Below are 19,669 nucleotides of genomic sequence, written 5' to 3'. Positions count from 1 at the left end.
ATTTTGTTGAAAAGCATTTATCAAAGACACTCAAGGAAAAGGAGAACGCAACAATCGATGACCGGATGTGACGTATTAGCTTCCGCTGCCTCTGGCTCCGTCTGACATAACAATATGGCGGTTTCCTTACGTCTCCTCGCGTCTGCGGGGCAATGTTTACTACGCAGATCTTTACTGGAGAAAAACAACTTCAATAGAGTAAGGACAGTATGTTACCGGACATCTAGTTATCCTCAAATATGTTCCTAAATTGACGTTAGCGTCCGTCTGCGGTTTCATAAACGCGAGCGCGTATTAGATTAATACATTTTGGCTGAAGCATTTGCAGTAATGCTGTCGTAGTTACGTGAAAACGAATGTCATGCTATTTTCTTGTCTTTTCGTAGTTCACTGCTGGAACACTCAGACTGTTGACTACACAGGCGGCTGCACATCAAGTCGCTTTAAATGTCCCTGAAACTAAGGTGACCACTTTGGAAAATGGACTCCGTGTAGCTTCTGAGGACTCTGGACTGTCCACGTGTACAGTAAGTTTTAAAGTTACCCTGTCACACACTCTCAACTGTTGATGAATACAACACGACTTCTTTCAGGTTGGCCTGTGGATCGACGCTGGCAGTCGTTATGAGAACGAAAGAAATAATGGCACAGCCCATTTTCTGGAGCACATGGCATTTAAAGTAAGAAAGATGCCCTAAATACAGTGGAACCTTGATTCAGCTGACCAGAAAGCAATTTTAAATACTGGTATATACTTACCCCTTTTCTGTGACAGGGCACCAGGAAGAGATCCCAGCTCGACCTGGAGTTAGAAATTGAAAACATGGGTGCACACCTAAATGCATACACATCCAGGGAGCAGACGGTGTACTATGCCAAGGCCTTCTCAAAGGATCTTCCACGAGGTATGGACTGATCCTGAGCCGAAGCACATGGTGGTGTGTGTATATATGTGAATACATATGTGTATATATATCTTATCCATTGTATGTTTTTGAAAAAAGCTGTGGAGATCCTGGCGGACATAATCCAGAACAGCACGTTAGGCGAAGCGGAGATCGAGAGGGAGCGTGGCGTGATCCTGCGGGAGATGCAGGAAGTAGAGACCAATTTGCAGGAAGTGGTCTTCGATTACCTCCATGCTACCGCGTACCAGTCCACAGCGCTGGGCCGGACCATCCTGGGGCCGACTGAGAATATCAAGTACGGAATTTCAACATTGGCTCATTCAAAACACTGGCATCATCATACGAGCCTCACAATGGTTTCACCGTAGGACGATAAATCGAGGTGATCTGGTTGAATACATTACCACCCACTACAAAGGTCCGAGAATAGTACTGGCTGCCGCTGGAGGTGAGTACTACTTGGCTCGTGTGATCTGTGTATTCATAAAGGAATCCAATCAATCCTAGTCATTTGTCCATTGCCATCCAATAGTGAGCTTTGCATTTTCGCGGTCAATGAAGATACAATATGTTGAAATATCAGTTTGTGCTATTAATTAACATGATTTGTGTTCTTTGGATGTTCAAATAGGAGTTTCCCACAATGAGCTCATTGAGCTGGCAAAGTATCACTTTGGAAAGCTTCTTGGGAGGTATGACAGCAATGCTCCGTCAGCGCCTGCCTGCCCCTTCACAGGAAGTGAGGTGTGTATAGCTGTCATGTATTGTATGGGGTATATGCCACGGTAGAGGCGGGACGTGATTTTGCACAACAGATTATTTCCGGTCCGGGTTGCGAACGCGCTACCCAGGGGCACAAAGTCGGAAGCACAAGTATTTTTGACGCAGCCCACATGTCGCAAACCGAACTGGAAACCAACTGCAAAAAACAGTCCCGCCTCTTCCGTGGCATATACCCCATTGGTGTTAATGTTTTATGTTATATTATGTTTGTTTTTGTGTTTCTATGCTTTGTGACAGTTCAGACTGTTTGAAAGCGCTATATAAATAAAGTTGAGTTGAGTATGACCTCATTGGAAAACTTCAACACACACTATACAGTGTTTCCCTCGTCTATCGCGGGCATTACGTTCCAAAAACTACCCGCGATAATGGAAATCCTTGTTAATTAAAAAAAAAGAAAAAAAGAAATAAAAATCCCGTTAATTCTATTTTTTTTTTCATTTATTGTTTTTTCGTTTTGATATGATTTTTTACTTTAATATAAATGCCTTTTCATTCATCAAGTGTTCTTTTTTCATTTACATTCATTTTTTCCATTAAAAGTATGTTTTTTTTTTGTGTGCTCACATGTCCGGACGTAGCGTTCGAGAGTTACAGCCACGCAAAAACCAACAAAACAACAACGACAACAAAAAAACAACCAAAAAGCACATTGTAAAAAATAAATAAATAAAAAAGCACTAGGCCATGAAAGATGAACCTGCGATATAAACGAGGGACCACTGTACTAATTGCTCAGCGACTTTGGAGTGAACGAACTGCGTCTTTTCAGATTCGTGTGCGCGATGACAAGATGCCGCTAGCTCACATTGCTATCGCCGTGGAGGCTGTCGGATGGTCTCACCCTGACACCATCCCCCTTATGGTGGCCAACACGCTCATTGGTAACTGGGATCGCTCATTTGGCGGAGGAGTTGTGAGTATTTTTCCCTCAAACATTCATTTATAGCAATTTCTAACATCATAACCAGAGTTTTCAAATCTGGGAGGGAGGGATGAATAAAGCACTCATAAGCGAACAAGACATTACAGACTTGTGATTAGGGGTGGGAGCCTCAATATTAATATTCCTCAGACCTTGTGTGCTTCAGAGTCGAAACACGTTTTAAAATGTTAAAATTGAAGATAGAATCCACATTTTTTTCCATATAAATGTGTGCAAAAGTGAGTTAGTTGCTGGACAGATAAACACAAGTAAAAGTCAGATGATGAGTCTTCTTTGCCTGAAGACTTGCGTCCATTTCCCCGCCACTCTTTTGAGGTGCTCCCCCTAGTGGCCCGCCAAGTAATTGCTCAATAAGTCATGAACAATGGAGCCGTTATAAGTGGCTGTATATTAACTACAAATATCGCCATACTTCCGTAGGCGTATCGATAATCTATCGGGTGACAAACATCACGATTTATCGCGATATTGATTATATCGTCACACTCCTACTTGTGATAAATTATTTTTGACAACAATAAAATTACAACAATAGTATGCTGGACTGCCCTCAGAATCTGTCAAGTAAGCTGGCCCAGATGGCGTGTCAGGGGAACTTGTGCCACAGCTTCCAGTCCTTCAACACCTGCTACACTGACACGGGCCTGTGGGGACTCTACATGGTGTGCGAGCCCGGCACCATCAATGACATGATGCGCTTCACACAGAAAGAATGGTGAGATCGCTTAGAGAGTCGAGCAAAATGACATACAGTATTGTTAGGAGATTTTTTATTTATTTTTTCCTTTTTCATAATCCTCTCAGGATGTCGCTTTGTACCAGCGTAACAGAAGGCGAGGTAGCACGGGCTAAGAATCTTCTCAAGACAAACATGTTACTGCATCTTGACGGTAACGCGGCTTCTCGTTTAAACAGTTCCCGAGACATCCCGAGCCTCACTATTTATTATTTTTCTTTTTCTCTAGGATCCACACCCATCTGTGAGGACATTGGCCGACAAATGTTATGCTACAGTCGCAGGATACCTTTGCATGAGCTTGAGACCCGAATTGATGTGAGTGGATGGTGTCAAATCATTTCAGCAACATTCCATATTGGCAAAATAACAGAGCTAACGTTTTTTTTTTTTTTTGTGATTGTCATGGTCAAATGTGGCATTCAACAGGCTATTGACGCCGCCACCGTCAAGGACGTATGCACCAAATACATCTTCGACAAAGCTCCTGCCATCGCAGCCGTCGGTATGTTTGTTTGATTCACCGTCAGCTTTGAAAATATATCAGGTGTACTATTATGAAATGTTTTGAGTTGGAGCGAGGGTGTGAGATTTGGAATTACTCATTGTGAGCAAGGTTATTGTAGTTGTGGAATTTTTCATTTGAGTTAGTTTTAATTAGTCTTCAGGGTGGTTCTGTTAGTTTTTATTAGTTTCAGTATTAGTTTTTTTTTTTTTTTTTTTTTTTAATCAGGAGTGGCAAGATCCGGTCCTCGAGGGTCGTAGTCCTGCAGGTTTTGGATATTTCCTTACTTCAACACAGCTGATTCATGATCAGCTCATCAGCAAGCTCTGCAGAAGCCTGATAACGAACCTGTTAATTGGAATCAGCTGCACTTCGAGTAGGGAAATCTATAAAACCTGCAGGACTCCGGCCCTCGAGGACCGCACTGTTTTAAGTGTATTACTTGTGCATAATATTTAAAAACCACCATGGGAGTGACATCATCTTTTGGTGCTTTTCTATTGGCTGCTGCGAGATGACGGCACTTCTGTGTGACACACTTTCAAACGTCCTTTTTCCAGTTTATATCAAAATAAATCTACCGTATTTTTCGGATTATACGTCACTCCGGATTAGTCACACCAGCCAAAAAATGCATAATTAAGAAGGAAAAAAACATATAAGTCGCACTGGAGTATAAGTCGCATTTTTGGGGGAAATTTATTTGATAAAATCCAAAACCAAAAACATACATGTCATCTTGAAAGGCAATTTAAAATTAAAATAAAATAGAGAACAACAGGCTGAATAAGTGTACGGTATACTAACATTATATGACTGACATGCCTGGTAATGTCAGTAACGACGTATCATTAAGAGTTTGTAGCGAGCAGTGACGGGAGTCGGAGGCGGAGTGTTGAAGCACAGAGCCAAAGGCTGGCGTCTTATTGACATCAGCTTCTGAGGTCTTAACAGCAACTCCCCACTCAGCTGGAAGCTAACAGGCTAACTCCCTTTTTCCACATAACAAAACCTTCCCACCCGGAACTCCTCCCTTCGTCCCAACGTTCCGTGGGTGAATTATGTTCCCATCACTGCAAGTTATTCATATAACTCTAGCATAAAGAACATGCTAACAAGTTTACCAAACTATCAGTTTCACTCCAAATCACTAAATCCAATGAAATCTTCATCCTCTGTCATTTTTAAACAACTCCCCCAACTCGGGAGGTAGACGATGCGCCGCTTCCTCTTCTACCGGCAATGTTGAAATTATCAGCACAGGCCTAAAGCGCCCTCTTGCGGTTTAGTGTGAAAATAACATCTCAAATGATATAATAATGTGCTAATAATTTCACACATAAGTCGCACCGGAGTATAAGTTGCACCCCCGGCCAAACTATGAAAAAAACTGCGACTTATAATCCGAAAAATACAGTACTGAAAAATCACAAAAATCATCCAAAAGGCTCATGCATTAAATTAATTGCCAAAGACTAAAACGGTCAAGTTTGCTATTATAGTTTTAGTTTTTTTTTAGTTTTAGTTTTTTCAACATAAAATGTAGCTTTGGTCGTTTTTTTTTTCTTTTTCTAAAAAGCATTTTCGTTTTTATTTTATTATGTTGAACGAATTTGTTTTATGAATTTAGTTTTTTTTTCGTTAGTTTTAGTTAACTAAAATAATATTGACCGTGTGAGAGTGGCCTTTAGGCTTTTGAATCCATTTTCACCTTCTTTCAGGTCCGATTGAACAGCTTCCTGACTACAACCAGATCCGCAGCGGAATGTTCTGGATGAGGCACTAGAGCAGTCACGCTCAAATGTATAAAATAAATAAATAAATAAAATAAAGGTAGCACGGCCTTTATTTTTTTTTTCCCAATGTCCTTTTAATTGTTTTTGTATAAAACAAAGCCCAACACAATACTGTTATAATAATAATAATGATGATACTACTGTCTTTGTGTTGTCATTTTTTACTCTTGTTTGCTACTTGCTCTTGTGCAGCTTTCTTGGCTTTAACCATCTCCACCAGTTCCTATCAGAGAAATTGGAAATTTCATATTGAATATCCAACAAAAACATTTCCACTTTGTTGAAATGTCACTTGATCTCACCTTGTACCTCTTCATACAGTCTTTCTTGTTTCGTCCGGGGACGGAGGCGGCTATCTTGTCCCACCGTTCAGGTGTGCTGACGGGATACGTCTTGAGGGCCTGCTCCAGAAGTTTTTGTTCCTCTGTGGTCCAGGGGGCTGCGATTCCGTCACCCCCTGGGCCTTTAATAAATGCAAGCAACAGTAACGTGTTTTTTTTAATTTATTTTTTTTATTTTTTTATGGTAGCACAGTTACACTCAACCAGTGGAATCTCATCTGAATTCCACAGGTTAGATAGTAAAAACCAGTACATTTAAACACTTCTTTTAGAGGGAATTCCGAGACCAACCAGAGTCACTTATCATGTTTAACTTGGGTAGTTCCACTTGACACGCAGCACTCACCTTCAAACCTCTCTGATGGCACGGCGTTGTCGACCGTGGGTGGCACCGAATTGTGCTCCTTCTTGAATTTCTCAAAGGCTTTCCTGTTGATGTCATCTTTCTGTAATGGATCTGAAGAGACAACAGTAACTCAATGGAAGGGGGGGAAACAACTGATAGGAGCAAGAAAGGGACGTGTTGGAGCCAATATTTTCCTTGAATTTAAAATGAGCAATTGTGCCACCTGGTGGCCAATATTTTGTGCAGGATAGGAGAAAACGGTTGATGTAAAACTTTGTCAACCGTGCCTGCAGGCCACTTTTGTTTTATGACAACAGTTTGTTTTGTGATGAAGCATTTCGATTGAACAACGTTGTGCACAAACCTAAATGCAACAAATGGGAAGAAATTGGCACGGGAACAGATGTCATCTAAAAAAGGTAAGTCAAACCAATCTTTTCTTTTGGGATTTGGGAATTTTGGATTAAGTAGCTCCACTTTCAACCAAAACTATAAAATTAAAGACTATTCCCCCGTGGAGAAATGATTAGATCAAAAAATCAAAAAGAAAATGTAGGTGTGCTGAAAGGAGGTGGAGAAAAACTAAACTTTCAAGACATTAAATATTACGTGAACAACTCAAATCCTACAATAAAACAGTCAAGAATATCTTATTTCTCAAATTTAATCGCAGTTCATTCAAAAGATCCTAAATTTCTTTTCTCCACTTTCGATCTTTTAACCAATCCTGATTTTAAAAAGCCATCACAGACTCCATCAAACACTCTCTGTGATGGCTTTGCAGACGACTTCAGAAGTAAAATTGATGGCATTAGGTCCAGTCTTTTAGTTGATCAAAATATAAGTTTTAATAAACCTGGACAGTCACTTTTACCTGAGGAAACACTGGAAAGTTTTACCCTGGTTGATGCAAGGACACTTGGTCAAGTTTTCTCCCAGGTCAACCCAACAACCTGCCTTTTAGATCCGATTACTGCATCACTTTTTAAGACATTTTATGGATTTTTTGAGGATTTTAAATATAGTCAATTGCTCTCTTCAGATGGGTGTCTTTCCTGCCGCCTTTAAAACGGCGGTGGTGAAGCCCCTTCTGAAGAATAGCAATTTTGACCCCAGCAGTTTTAATAGTTATAGACCTATATCCAACGGACCCTTTTTAAGTAAGATTTAAAAAAAAATAGTTTTTATTTAATTAAATTCATTTTTAGATACAAATAATATTTTAGAGAAATATCAGTCTGGTTTTAGGATGAACCATAGTACCGAGACTGCCCTTTTAAAGATTTTAAATGATATCAGGTGTAATGAAGACATGAAAAAGCTTACAGTCTTGGTGCTACTGGATTTAAGTGCTGCCTTTGATATAGTAGATCACCACATTTTATTAAACAGACTTAGAAGCCTGGTGGGCATCTCTGGTACAATTTTTAACTGGTTTTATTCCTATCTCACACACCGATATTTCTTTGTAAGTATGGTTACATGTTCCCCTGGAACCCATGAAATTAAATAAATGTTTTGGGGGGTTTTTTGTATTATGGATGTCCATCACTTTGAGTTGCATTTTGAATGTATGAAAGGTGCTATATAAATAAAGTTGATTGATTGATTGATCACACTAGCATATCTTTGTTTAAAGTTGAATTTGGATCGTGTTAGCCTTAATTGTTGTAATAGTTTTAATGGGATATTTGACTCATTGAGCAATTTTTAGCAGTGAAAAGTTAATATTTTGTCCAGAATTAATTTGGTAACGTAATTATTTTTCATGTACAATTAATACCTTTCAAAACTTTTTTTTTTCCTTTTGCTGTCAACTGATGATGACATCTCACCTGTTTTCTGGGTTTGGTCAGCAAACTGAGCCACGATAGGCCGTTCCCTACTTCCTCAGCACAGGTGTCATCATGAGTTGACAGCAAGTAGAAAAAAATATTTTTTAAAGGTATTAATTGTGCATGAAAAATAATGAAGTTATACACTTGCACCCAAGAAGCCAGGTGACGACAGGCCCCGAGTGATTTTTGCCAAGATGCATTACGATGGGGATGCTGTGGACATTTTGAGAAGAGCCAGGGAGAAAGCCCCGCTGACGTACAACGGAAAAAGGATCAGCTTTTCCCCGGACTACACCACGGGAGTTGCGAAAGCCCGAGCCGCATTCACAGATGCACGGAAAGCTTTGCAGGGGCATCGTGATGTGCGTTTCGGATTGTTCTATCCAGCAAGGTTCCGTATCACCTTCAAGAATGAAAGCCTGGAGTTTCAAGACCCCGCCAAGGCCATGACTTACATCCAGTCTACTATCCTTTCCGTGCCTGAGAGGTAACCTTAAGGTACTGTGTGCTCGAAAATGTCGCCAGTCTCTGTTGATAGGAACGGTGACATATTATATTGTTGCTTGCACAATTTGGTTTATCATTTACATGAGGTACTGGCAATTTTTTTTCCCTTACCTGGAATTGTTAATTGTTAATAATGTATCATTTGTACTTTTGTTTAGTAGACTAAAATTGAATACTTGTCGTTTTTTTTTTCTTTCTCTTATTCCATATGTGATCTGCAGGAGCCAGAGCTCCAATGTTGTTTTGGTTGGTTAATTCACAGTTTGGTTTTTGCTCCTCTCTTTTGGAGTGGATAGAGCACATCGTGTCAGACGGTGTTTTTTTTTGCTTAAATAGAGTGGCTAGGGACGTTATCCCACACTTTTGCGTTTCATATGTTAAGTTTTTTTGTTATTAGTGTTGTTTTCTTTTGCATTCTGATCTTCCTGTTCCCCGGAGATCTAGTTACATTTAGGAGAACAATAGAGCTATTATTTTTTACATGTTATGGTGTTACTTCTATAAAGGTAAAAGTTTTTTTATTTTGATCAAACATTCCTGCGCACAGCTATGTCATTACATATGTGGTCACTACTATGCCTCTCTTCACTCGCCTCTCCCCCAATACAATCCTCAAATTGCCTTATTTTTACAACAACTAACTGTTTTATGTCATGAGTCCTCTGACAATTATAAGTTATAATGTGAGAGGGTTGAATAGCCCGATCACAAAAAAGAAAATATTATCACAGCTTAAACACCTCAAATGCCAAATTGCCTTATTGCAAGAAACACATTTATCAGATGATGAGCACCAGAAACTGAGGAAATCCTGGGCTGATAAGGTGTATTATTCATCTCACTGCTCTGGGAAAAGAAGAGGGGTGGCAATATTAATGCACAGACAAATTAATTTTGCTGAAACATTAGTACATCGAGATGAAGAAGGCAGGTTTATACTGGCCAATGGGCTCCTAGATGGCATTGCAGTTTCTATTGTTAATGTCTATGCCCCAAATGAGGATCAACCGGGCTTTGTGAAGTTATTATTTAATAGGATTGCGGAGTATAGCTCTGGCCTTTTACTCATGGGTGGAGATTTCAACTGCGTAATGTCTCAACAAGATAGACAGCCTGCATCTCAAACCGCATTACCAAAAATGGGAAAAATTCTCAAATATTTGTCTGCAGAGGCGGGTATTGTAGACGTATGGAGATCCAAATTCCCGAAAGGGAGAGACTTTACATTTTATTCTAACAGACATGCAACCTATACGAGAATTGACTATTTTTTTACTCCTAAAGCTGAACTGCATAGGGTTGAAGACATAAATATCATGCCCATCACAATTTCAGACCACGCTCGAGTCATTCTCCAGTGGGATCTGGGCTTGACACCAACCCCAAAGCAATGGAGATTAAATGCATCTCTCCTTAACGACAGAGAATTTGTCGATTTTATTAAAACCGAGTTTAAGAACTATTTGGATACAAACAATACTCCAGGCATATCTCCTATTGTATTGTGGGATTGTTCTAAAGCGTATTTAAGAGGGAGTATCATTTCTTACGCTACAGCAAGAAAGCGACGCAAGCTTGCTAAGCAGTTGGAATTAGAGGACAAAATCCGTGAACTGGAGCATAAACACAAACAAGGGACGTTACCTAACCTAGCAGATCTTAGTAAAGCTCGTGAGGAACTTCAAGGGCTATTATCAGAAAAAATAGAGGGGAATTTACGATTTGCTAAGCACCAGTATTATGAATATGGAAATAGAGCGAGCAGACTTTTGGCTTTTAAATTACGAAAACAACAATCCTCTAATATTGTGCATAAAATAAAAGTGGGAAGCAAATTTGTAGTCAAGCTCAAAGAGATAGCTGAAGCCTTTGCAAATTTTTATAAACTCCTTTACCAAGATACCGATACCTGTACTGATGATTCTGAAATAGCACAATTTCTACAGAGTATTAATCTAACCGCGCTGCCTGAATCTGCTTCTACAGGCCTGGATGAACCAATTCGTGATTGGGAATTAAACAGATTATCTCATCGTTTAAAAATAACAAATGCCCCGGACCAGACGGAATAATAAATGAGTTCTACAAGTGTTTTCTGGAAGAAGTAACTCCCCTCCTCTTAAATGCCTACCATTACTCATTACAAACCAAAACAATGGCTTCATCCTGGTCAGAAGCAACAATAGTAGTATTACATAAGGATGGCAAAGATCCTACTAATTGTGGCTCGTACAGGCCTTTATCTATGTTAAATGGGGATGTACGTATTTTGACAGCTATACTGGCGCAACGTCTAAACAAAATAATAACGAATATCATTCATCCAGACCAAACTGGTTTTATCACTGGGAGACACTATGGAAACACTTTAAGGCGCTTACTTAATATAATATATCAAAAACAGAGTAAGACCAGGACAGCAGCCCTGTCATTAGATGCACAAAAGGCGTTTGACCGAGTTTCATGGAAATATTTAATTCATACGTTAAGAAAATTCAAATTTGGCCCGAAGTTCATTTATTGGATTGAAACAGTATATTCTTCCCCTCAAGCAGCTGTCAGGGTGAACGGGTTCCGGTCTGCAAGGTTTAATTTGGAACGTGGATGCCGGCAAGGTTGTCCGCTCTCACCCTTGCTCTTTGCTATCAGCATTGAACGCAACTCATTAGAGATGACGATGATATAAAAGGAGTGTTGATTGGCAATGAAAAATATAAAATATCTCTGTACACCGACGACCTCCTTATGTATTTGACTGAGCCGTCCACTACAATTCCATGTCTAATGAAGGTTATCATTATATGGGTACTACTCTGGGTACAAAATTAATGTTGATAAGACAGAAGCCATGGATGTTCTGGGTGATATCCCTCTGGAGCTAAAACGGCAAAGCGGGTTTCGTTGGACAAAAGAGGGAATACAGTATTTGGGAATTTCTATTCCCATCTCATTAGACAATTTGTATAATGCAAATTATGGCAGTATAATTACTACTATAAAAAACGACTTAGATCGTTGGTCAGCACTGCCTCTCTCACTCATTGGACGCATAGTATCCATTCGTATGAATGTTTTACCAAGGTTTTTATTCCTATTCCAAATGTTGCCTTTAAAAGTACCTAGGACTACATGTGAAGAAGTGGATAATTTTTTTTAAAAATTTATATGGCAGGGAAGCGCCCCCGGATAAAATATAAAACACTTCAAAGAGTTTGAAATATTATTTCTGGGCAGCACAATTGAAACCTTTGATATCATGGTTGCAAAGTGATGTTCATACGAGATGGTTAAGCATTGAACAAACAATGTGCTCTGTGCCTCTGCAAGCTTTGCCATTTGTTGACATTTCGGTTTTGGGTTTGGGAAGGTGGACTAAAAACACACTTGACATATGGAAGAGAGTCAGACTTGCCTTTAAGATGCCAACTCGCCTCTCTGCTCTGTCTAGTATTGCACACTTGAAATCCTTCACTCCAAATAGTTTAGATGTGGGCTTTCGGAAATGGGCTGATCAGGGTCTTGTCTACGTTCATCACTTGATGGATAAAAATTGTTTATTGTCGTTCGAACAATTGGGGAGAAATTCACAGCTCCAAAAAAGTGATTTTCTTTAGGTATTTACAAATACGGTCTTTTTTGACATCTCATAAAGAATGGGGAAAAATAATGGACCCATCATCGATTGAAATGTTTTTAATTAAATGTCAAAAACGGCAAGAGCACAAAAAAGTTATTACAAAACTATAAAATATTTGTATTATTGGCTCATGATCAGCCCATTTCTGCAAAACAAAGATGGGAGGTGGAGGCGGGTCGGATTATATCTGATGAAAAGTGGAGAGAGGTATGTATGTTGGCGCACCGGACCACTAACTCCAACACATGGAGAGAATTTAAATGGAAGATATGTTGTAGATACTTCAGGACCCCAGACATTGTTGCTAAGATGACCCCTAATGTCCCAAGTCTGTGTTGGAGGAATTGTGGCACTGAGGTGCCTAATCACACACACATTTTCTGGTCTTGCTCCTAACTAGTGTTTCTGGGATGAAGTGTACAGGGCCATAAACCAGATTTTTCAAGTCACAATACCAAGGGACTTAATGGTGGCTGTACTTGGTACCACTCCACCTGGGGTGCAGGGACAGGCTGCAACATATCTTTTAAACATTCTTTTCACAGCAGCTCTGAAATGTATTACAAGCTCTTGGCTGCAAACTGAACCTCCCTCCTTTAATTTTTGGATTCAAAAATTGAGAGAAATCTATCACATGGAAAAGATAACCTACTTATTACGAATTCAAATACATATTTTTAGAAAAAGATGGAGCCAGGTGGAAGATTTGATATTGAGGTCCAACTAGCAATATGCACTGGGAGGGGTGCTTGTGGATGTACTACTCGTTGATTGTAGTGACTGTAGTGACTATTCTTGGCTGTGTAGGAATGCTAAGTATATAGATGACACTGTTTATGTCCTAATTATTGTATTTTCTTTTCATATACATGTATATTGTTTTCTTTTAAGGAATGTTGTACAAAATGCTCTATTGTAAAACAATAACTCAATAAAATGTAAGTTCAAAAAAAAAAAATGAAGTTATCACATTAATTATAGACAAAATATTAACTTTTTACTGCTCAAAATGGCTCAATGAGTCATGTATTCCTTTAAGGGGCGGGCGTTAAAGTGCACCAAGGGTTAAACAAAACGTCTGGTTTATTAATACAAAATTAAAGTGTGTAAATATTACATCAAAATGTGTAAATATTTACCAAGCCGTTGTAAACTCTTTGCTTTGTTGATGACGTCTTTGGCTGTCCTCTTCATGCCACTAGTTGAGTGTAAATTTATATAGTTGGCAATAACTTCCCATCTGGGGAAAAAAAATATAAACAAACACACAACATGTATATTATACATAGATGGAGAAAAATATAGTGATTTTTCCCGCTTAATATTTGATAATTATGGCAGTTTCGGAGTCACAGATTTTACCTAGCGTTGGTTCCAGCGGGAAAGAGGTTGACTGCCTTGATGAGCAGCTGGAGGTCTTCCTCATTCCAGCCTTTCCCACCGCAGCCCCCTACTCCTCCTCCGCTGGCATGCTCCGCGCTACGAGCGGCCTGCATTGCCTGGACCTCCGCCTCCCTCTCCTTCTGGAGCTGCAGGTTCACCTCCTGCACCTAACAGCAAAGGCACATTGGGGAAACCTTTAGGTACAGTTGTGTTTAAAATGTTTTTTTTTTTTTTTTAACCTGCTTCTCGATAGCGACTTTGCTGTCCTCCTTTGAAGCCGAGGCCAGTACTTCGTTGAGGGACTGCAGACTGGAAGTGAACACAAGGAAAACGTAAAGTCCCAACAGTTTTGGGTAGTGTTTTTTTTCCCACAACAGTATGGTATGATTCTTATTTGGCTCGTTTTTATAAAAGGAAGTGTAGGCACAAAGATGATGATATACAGAGCCAGTGGGCCCCACCATGAGTGTTCATTTTGTCTGCCATTTTTAAATGTAGTCTCAGTTTTAGACCAATTTCAGTCATGCTTGTTAGTTTTTTATTAGTCAACCTCATCCCATTTTTAGCTAATTTTAGTCGACTATAAATCGAGCATTTTAGTCTTTATTGTAGTCCAAGAAAAACGTAATTGTATTCGTCTAGTTTTAGTCAACAAAAACTGTCAACATTTTATTCATGATTTTACCCCTGTATATTTTTGTTGTCAGCAGATTATATTGAACCTTTTCTGATCTAAAATTATTTCATATAAAAATTTCTCATATTTTTGATAAAAAACAACTCGATACAATTACAGTGGCGACTATGGCTCCATGCTATGAGCTAGTTAGCTAGCATTGGTTAGTAGTCGCATTAACATTATTGTTGGAACATTGGATTAGTGTTAAATTGTAACTATAATTTCCCCTTTTTTTTAATATATTTTTTTAACATTTCACCGTGAATCCACCTCCTGTCTGTCCCATGTGTTTGTGCTGTGTCACATGACATTGTCACAGATGTGACAGATTAGCAGAGACAAGATTTGACAAAATGATATCGTTTTTGTCTCGTTTTTGTTCATGAAGTAAAATGTCCATAGGTTTTAGTCCAGTTTTTATTAAGTGAAGGACATTTTCGTCTCGTCTTCGTTAGTCGATGAAAATGTATCCTGATTTAGTCCCAGTTATTGTTTATTAATGGGGGTTTTAGTCTAGTCTAGCTCTGTGTTGACAAAATTATTTTTGCTTAGTTTTTGTTGACGAAATTAACGCTACCATGAAAAATAAGTGCAGTGTGAAAACACTTTAGACATTTACAAGTCAAAATGTTAATCCCGCATTGGCTGGTAGGCTTTGTCAACAAAATATATAATCTGGTTTATTTGACCTTGTGAGTTCAAGCCTATCGCAGAGCTTCTCCACCTCCTCCATCATCTTCACGTTTTCGGCCTCGTTGTCAGCAAAGTAATTCCAGTTCTGCAGCATATGAATTGGACCTGTTAGTCGACCTGACAGATCTCGACCAAATAATTCGGAATCAACCTTGCAGTTTGTCCTGAGCTTCTGCCTTTCCTTCTTGATGGCTTTCTTCTGGATCTCCTTTTCTTTTTTGGCCAGCTGGGCCGCCTGCTTGGCTTCTTCGTCTTCTTTCTCTTTCACCAAACGAGCTGCCTCCATCTCAGCCTGCCGGGCCTAAAAACAAAACAATGTCACGATACGTGATATCAGGACTCTCAAAAGCTAACCGAGGTGTTGCTTGAACGCTGCACGTTGGGACTTACTCGCTCCTTTTCTTCCTGCTCTTTCTTCTTGGCTTCAACTTTTGCCTTCTTCTCAGACTCCTTCCTGGCCTTCTCCTCTTCTTTGAACTTCTTTATCCTCGGATCACAACTGTATGCAGTATCTGTATCGGGCAAACGGAATGTGTTCATGACGCCTCAAGCGCATGCACTATATATTGCAACTTTTTTTGGTCACATCTGTTGTCTGTACCAACTAGTGTTCGTATTCTGATCATCTCCTCCTTCTTCCTCTGAGCTCTGGACGCTCGATTCTGCTTTTCGATCCATCTTCTTTCGTCTCGACTATGGGAGAAAAATACGAATGGTGAGTCAGACGCTGTGTCACAGGACAAAGAATTGCTTTTAAGTGCTAAAAAGAAAACAAAGTTCTACCACTCAGCCTTTTCCTTCTCCTCTTCATCCAAGTACGAGAATTCCCTCCATGAATCAAAATTGTACCTGTAGCAACAGAAATAGGTTTAAATAGTTGTACCTTGATTCTTAAAACTCAAACCAAATTGTAGTTTGACAAGTGTAACAGAGATTGTGGGGACACCACTAACAAACTACGATGAATTTGATACCATTAGTGTTAATTTTATCTGATATTTTTAAAGAGATGAGTTACTTATTTAGCCAGTTTTGGCAGTCAAACATTAATATTTTGCCTATAATAAATTTGATATTCTCATTATTTTTCATGTCCAATTAGTACCTTTAAAAACACATTTTGCAACTTGCTGTCGACTGAAAATGACATCACAAGGCCTCAAGTAACCAATCACAACGCACCTTGTGAAAGTCACATGACCAAACCTAGAAAATAGGTGAGATGTGATTGGTTACCTGAGCCCTTGTGATGTCATTTTCAGTCGACAGCAAATTGCATAATGTGTTTTTAAAGGTACTAATTGTACGTAAAAAATAATGAAAGTATCTAATTAATTATAGACAAAATATTAACTTTTTATTCCTATAATGGGCCAAATTTTCATCTCAATTATAGTCCAGTTTCAATCATGCATCATAGTTAACCTCATCCCGTTTTTATTTAGTCAATTTTTAGTTGACTATAAATTAGGGCTGTCAAAGTTAAAGCGTTAATAGATTAATCACATATTAACGCAGATTAATCGCACTATTTTTTTTCTTCTGGCCTGCACTTGAGCCTTGAACGTAACCGCGGATGGTTCCATTGAAGGCTGCGCAAGTCAGTGATTGGGTCAAACGGCATTTCCTCCGCCTGTTGTTCCAAAATGAGCGGGGTAACTCCAGTTGGTGTGCTCGGTGGTAAATTTCGCTTTAAAAAACACCCTGACGGGACTTTAGATAAAACAAAAGTAATTTGCTTTTAATTAATTAATAATTGCTGAATTGCACCCAGTTGATATGATGCAGTTACGTTTTGAGTAATACACGCATGCATGCAACTGCGTACATGCATTTAATCAATGTTTGCAAATGACATTCAGATAATAAAATGCGTTAATGTCAAAATATTACGGTATTTAGTATTTATTTTATATTACGTGAACACGCAAGTAATTTAGCTGAATAATCGTGATTAATCAAAATTAAAAAGTGTGATTAATCAGATTAAAAATTTTAATCGTTTGACAGCACTACTATAAATCAAGTATTTTAGTCTTTGGTTCAGTCCAAGAAAACATATTTGTGTTTGTGTTTAGTTTTAGTCAACAAAAATTGTCAACGTTTCAGTCACAATCAGACAATCGGACAATCAGATGATGTCAGCAAATGATGTTGAACATTTCGGATCTAAAACTACTTCACATAATTTTCTCTCATCTTTCTGATGACACACAATTACAGTATATCAACAAGTGTCTACTATGGCTCCATGCTGCAAGCTAGTAAGTTAGCCAGCATTAGTTAGAGGTCGGATTAACATTATTGTTGGAACGCTATAGCCGTTGGATTGTTACGTTATAACTATAATTTACCTTTTCTTTCTTTTTTTTTTAAACCTTTCACTGTGAATCTACCTCCTGTCTGTCCCATGTATTTCAGCATGTTGCGCTCGTGAGCTGCAGATTTGAAAGGGGGATCACATGACAGATTCGGAGAAACAAGATTTTGCAAAATCATATCATTTTCATCTCGTCTTCTTTTGTTCATGAACTAAAATGTCCATAGATTTAGTCCAGTTTGTATTAAGTGAAGTACATTTTTGTCTCGTCTTTATTAGTCAACGAAAAAGCATACTGATTTAGTCCCAGTTATTATTTATTAATTAGGATTTTAGTCTAGTTTAGTCCAGTGAAAAATGTGTGTTGACGAAATTAACACTAGATACCACATACCAAAATGAGTAGAAGTTATCCACGTCTTCAAAAGAAGACTCCATGTTTCCAAGGTTGGGCACATGTTTTTTGATTGACCACCGGGAATTCCTCTCAAAAACGGCGGGAAACACCTGGAAGAAGTTTTCTTTGCCTTCGCTCTTGGAAGGTACACCGTTGTCAAACGTGGGGTCGACGCTGTCAAAGGCTCGCCTTTTTACGGGATCAGACAGAGCTTCAATAGCTGTTGGCCGTAATAATAGGAGGGACATGAATAGGAACCCCTGATCAATAAAAATGAGTTACGACGCAACGCACCTTTAGTTATACACGTGAAATAGTCGTTGTCGCCTTCTGAAATCTGCTCTCCTGCAGCTTTCCTTTTGTCGGGATGATGCTTCAACACGATGGCTTTGTCTGTTGAGAAACAAGAATGTGACCCGCTTCACAAAGATGCGAGTTCTAGTTTGGCTCAGCTGCAAAAGACATGCCGCATCTAACATATTAGTGAGACATGCTAACAAATAAAAGCAACCCAAGTGAATAATGATCATCCCCTGCGTTGACAGACTGATGGCATGTGCGTGCGCGGGCGTGCAAGAAACTGAACAACGGAGCCGTGGGTACCATGCAGTGTGAAAAGGGCACGCCTGAGAACACGAAGCATACTCACGGGCAGATTTGATCTGTTTCTGAGTGGCTTTGTATCTCAAATGCGGAAGACCAAGGACGGCGTAGTGATCTTGATTCTAACGACAAGTAACAAAACAAATGTGCAAGTATTAAGCGTGTATAACTGTATCAAATGCATTTTATGTATGAATGCTGGCATTTGATGTGAAATGATTTCAATTCATTTTACTGCAGCCAGTTAACAGTACTCAACATTTCTTTTTAATAAACATACCTTCCAGTCCTTTGGATCGAGCGTTCGGAGCATCGGATGCTCTTCCAACTGAAAGTCCTCATCGTCCGTCTCCTCAGAGGAGGACGACGACTCTTCCAACTCCTGAAATGAGGTCGACGCGTTCCTGTTTCTCCTCCTCACGTAGGCTTCGAACCAGCGGCCCACTGGCTCCACCTGAACCTGCACGGAGGCTAATAAAGGGAAGCAAAAACAGGATAACTTACACATAACACCGGTCACACAAAAATCACTGCAGCATGTGCAGGCAGTGGGCTACTGTTATGCAACAGTCACAATAGTTGACTAAAATAGCACTACTCACGGTTAAATATATACAGTGACACATATCCATAAATACAGCTATTTTCCTTTGCTAACAGCTCAATGTTTGCTCTCTGTTTTCAAACGTATTGCTAACAAGCATGCTAACAAACTCTTGTAACTGTAGCTTAGCCGGGCTATCAAAGTCTGGCCTCATTCAGTCATTCAATTCCTTACCGGCAACCTCTTGAAAAACAGTTGTTTCATCCCCGTCCACCGCTTCTAATAGCATTTTTGGAAGGATGGCAACACGAACATTCAAGAGTCGCGATAATCCAATGATGTATTTCAGAAGGTGCTTCAAATTTCAGTAAAGGGCTAGCTAACGCATTTTGCGACTGCGGCATGTGTTGAAGCAACTTACGTCACTTCCACCAATGCCGTGGGTCGCGGTTTCTGTGACGTAACTTCCGTTGACAGGTTGCCCTCGAGCAATGAAGCAAAAAATATGATGGCAGGTTGCCTTCACTTTTTTTCTTCAGTTATATGAATGAAATGATATTATTGTTATTTAAGATAAGCGTTTCATAAGTTTCACCGAATAACAAGCAAGGCAGGCCAGGCATTTCTCACGCAGTCAGTACAAAACAAACCCTTTGTTTTTTCGTGAAGTTATGTTAATGTAATAGATAAAATATACACACACACTG

At 39.3% G+C, this 19,669-nt stretch overlaps 2 protein-coding genes across 2 annotated transcripts; one reads left to right on the top strand and one right to left on the bottom strand.

The window, feature by feature from the left end:
* The first annotated feature begins 67 nt into the window (after positions 1 to 67).
* On the top strand, positions 68 to 5,819 carry pmpcb (peptidase, mitochondrial processing subunit beta). The gene is made up of 13 exons (XM_077500213.1): positions 68 to 198; positions 387 to 527; positions 594 to 680; positions 776 to 905; positions 1,005 to 1,203; positions 1,277 to 1,356; positions 1,540 to 1,652; positions 2,464 to 2,607; positions 3,192 to 3,352; positions 3,442 to 3,527; positions 3,603 to 3,691; positions 3,803 to 3,878; positions 5,600 to 5,819. Exons 1-13 carry the CDS (start codon positions 115 to 117, stop codon positions 5,662 to 5,664), a joined length of 1,455 nt encoding a protein of 484 aa, XP_077356339.1. The 5' UTR covers positions 68 to 114; the 3' UTR covers positions 5,665 to 5,819.
* Positions 5,728 to 19,422, bottom strand: dnajc2 (DnaJ (Hsp40) homolog, subfamily C, member 2). Its single transcript, XM_077500212.1, has 16 exons — positions 19,197 to 19,422; positions 18,699 to 18,889; positions 18,465 to 18,540; positions 18,110 to 18,208; positions 17,813 to 18,035; positions 15,882 to 15,947; positions 15,700 to 15,791; positions 15,489 to 15,610; positions 15,250 to 15,399; positions 15,095 to 15,183; positions 13,966 to 14,035; positions 13,706 to 13,893; positions 13,483 to 13,583; positions 6,362 to 6,472; positions 5,977 to 6,137; positions 5,728 to 5,897 (listed from the first exon to the last, which is right to left on the bottom strand). Exons 1-16 carry the CDS (start codon positions 19,249 to 19,251, stop codon positions 5,829 to 5,831), a joined length of 1,863 nt encoding a protein of 620 aa, XP_077356338.1. The 5' UTR covers positions 19,252 to 19,422; the 3' UTR covers positions 5,728 to 5,828.
* Between the last annotated feature and the right edge of the window lie 247 nt (positions 19,423 to 19,669).

This window comes from Festucalex cinctus, chromosome 16 (assembly GCF_051991245.1).
Source record: "Festucalex cinctus isolate MCC-2025b chromosome 16, RoL_Fcin_1.0, whole genome shotgun sequence".
NCBI lineage: Eukaryota > Metazoa > Chordata > Actinopteri > Syngnathiformes > Syngnathidae > Festucalex > Festucalex cinctus.
Note: the sequence above shows the minus strand (reverse complement) of the source record. Positions and strands in the feature narration are given on the sequence as shown.

Coding starts and splice junctions, on each gene's coding strand:
- dnajc2 (XM_077500212.1), bottom strand. CDS start 19,251: ATGCTATTAGAAGCGGTGGACGGGGATGAAACAACTGTTTTTCAAGAG. Junction 15,792..15,881: donor GAGAAGGAAAAGGCTGAGTG/GTAGAACTTTGT, acceptor TTTCTCCCATAG/TCGAGACGAAAGAAGATGGA. Junction 6,473..13,482: donor AAAGAGTTTACAACGGCTTG/GTAAATATTTAC, acceptor TTGTCTCTTCAG/ATCCATTACAGAAAGATGAC.
- pmpcb (XM_077500213.1), top strand. CDS start 115: ATGGCGGTTTCCTTACGTCTCCTCGCGTCTGCGGGGCAATGTTTACTA. Junction 199..386: donor AGAAAAACAACTTCAATAGA/GTAAGGACAGTA, acceptor GTCTTTTCGTAG/TTCACTGCTGGAACACTCAG. Junction 1,653..2,463: donor GCCCCTTCACAGGAAGTGAG/GTGTGTATAGCT, acceptor GCGTCTTTTCAG/ATTCGTGTGCGCGATGACAA.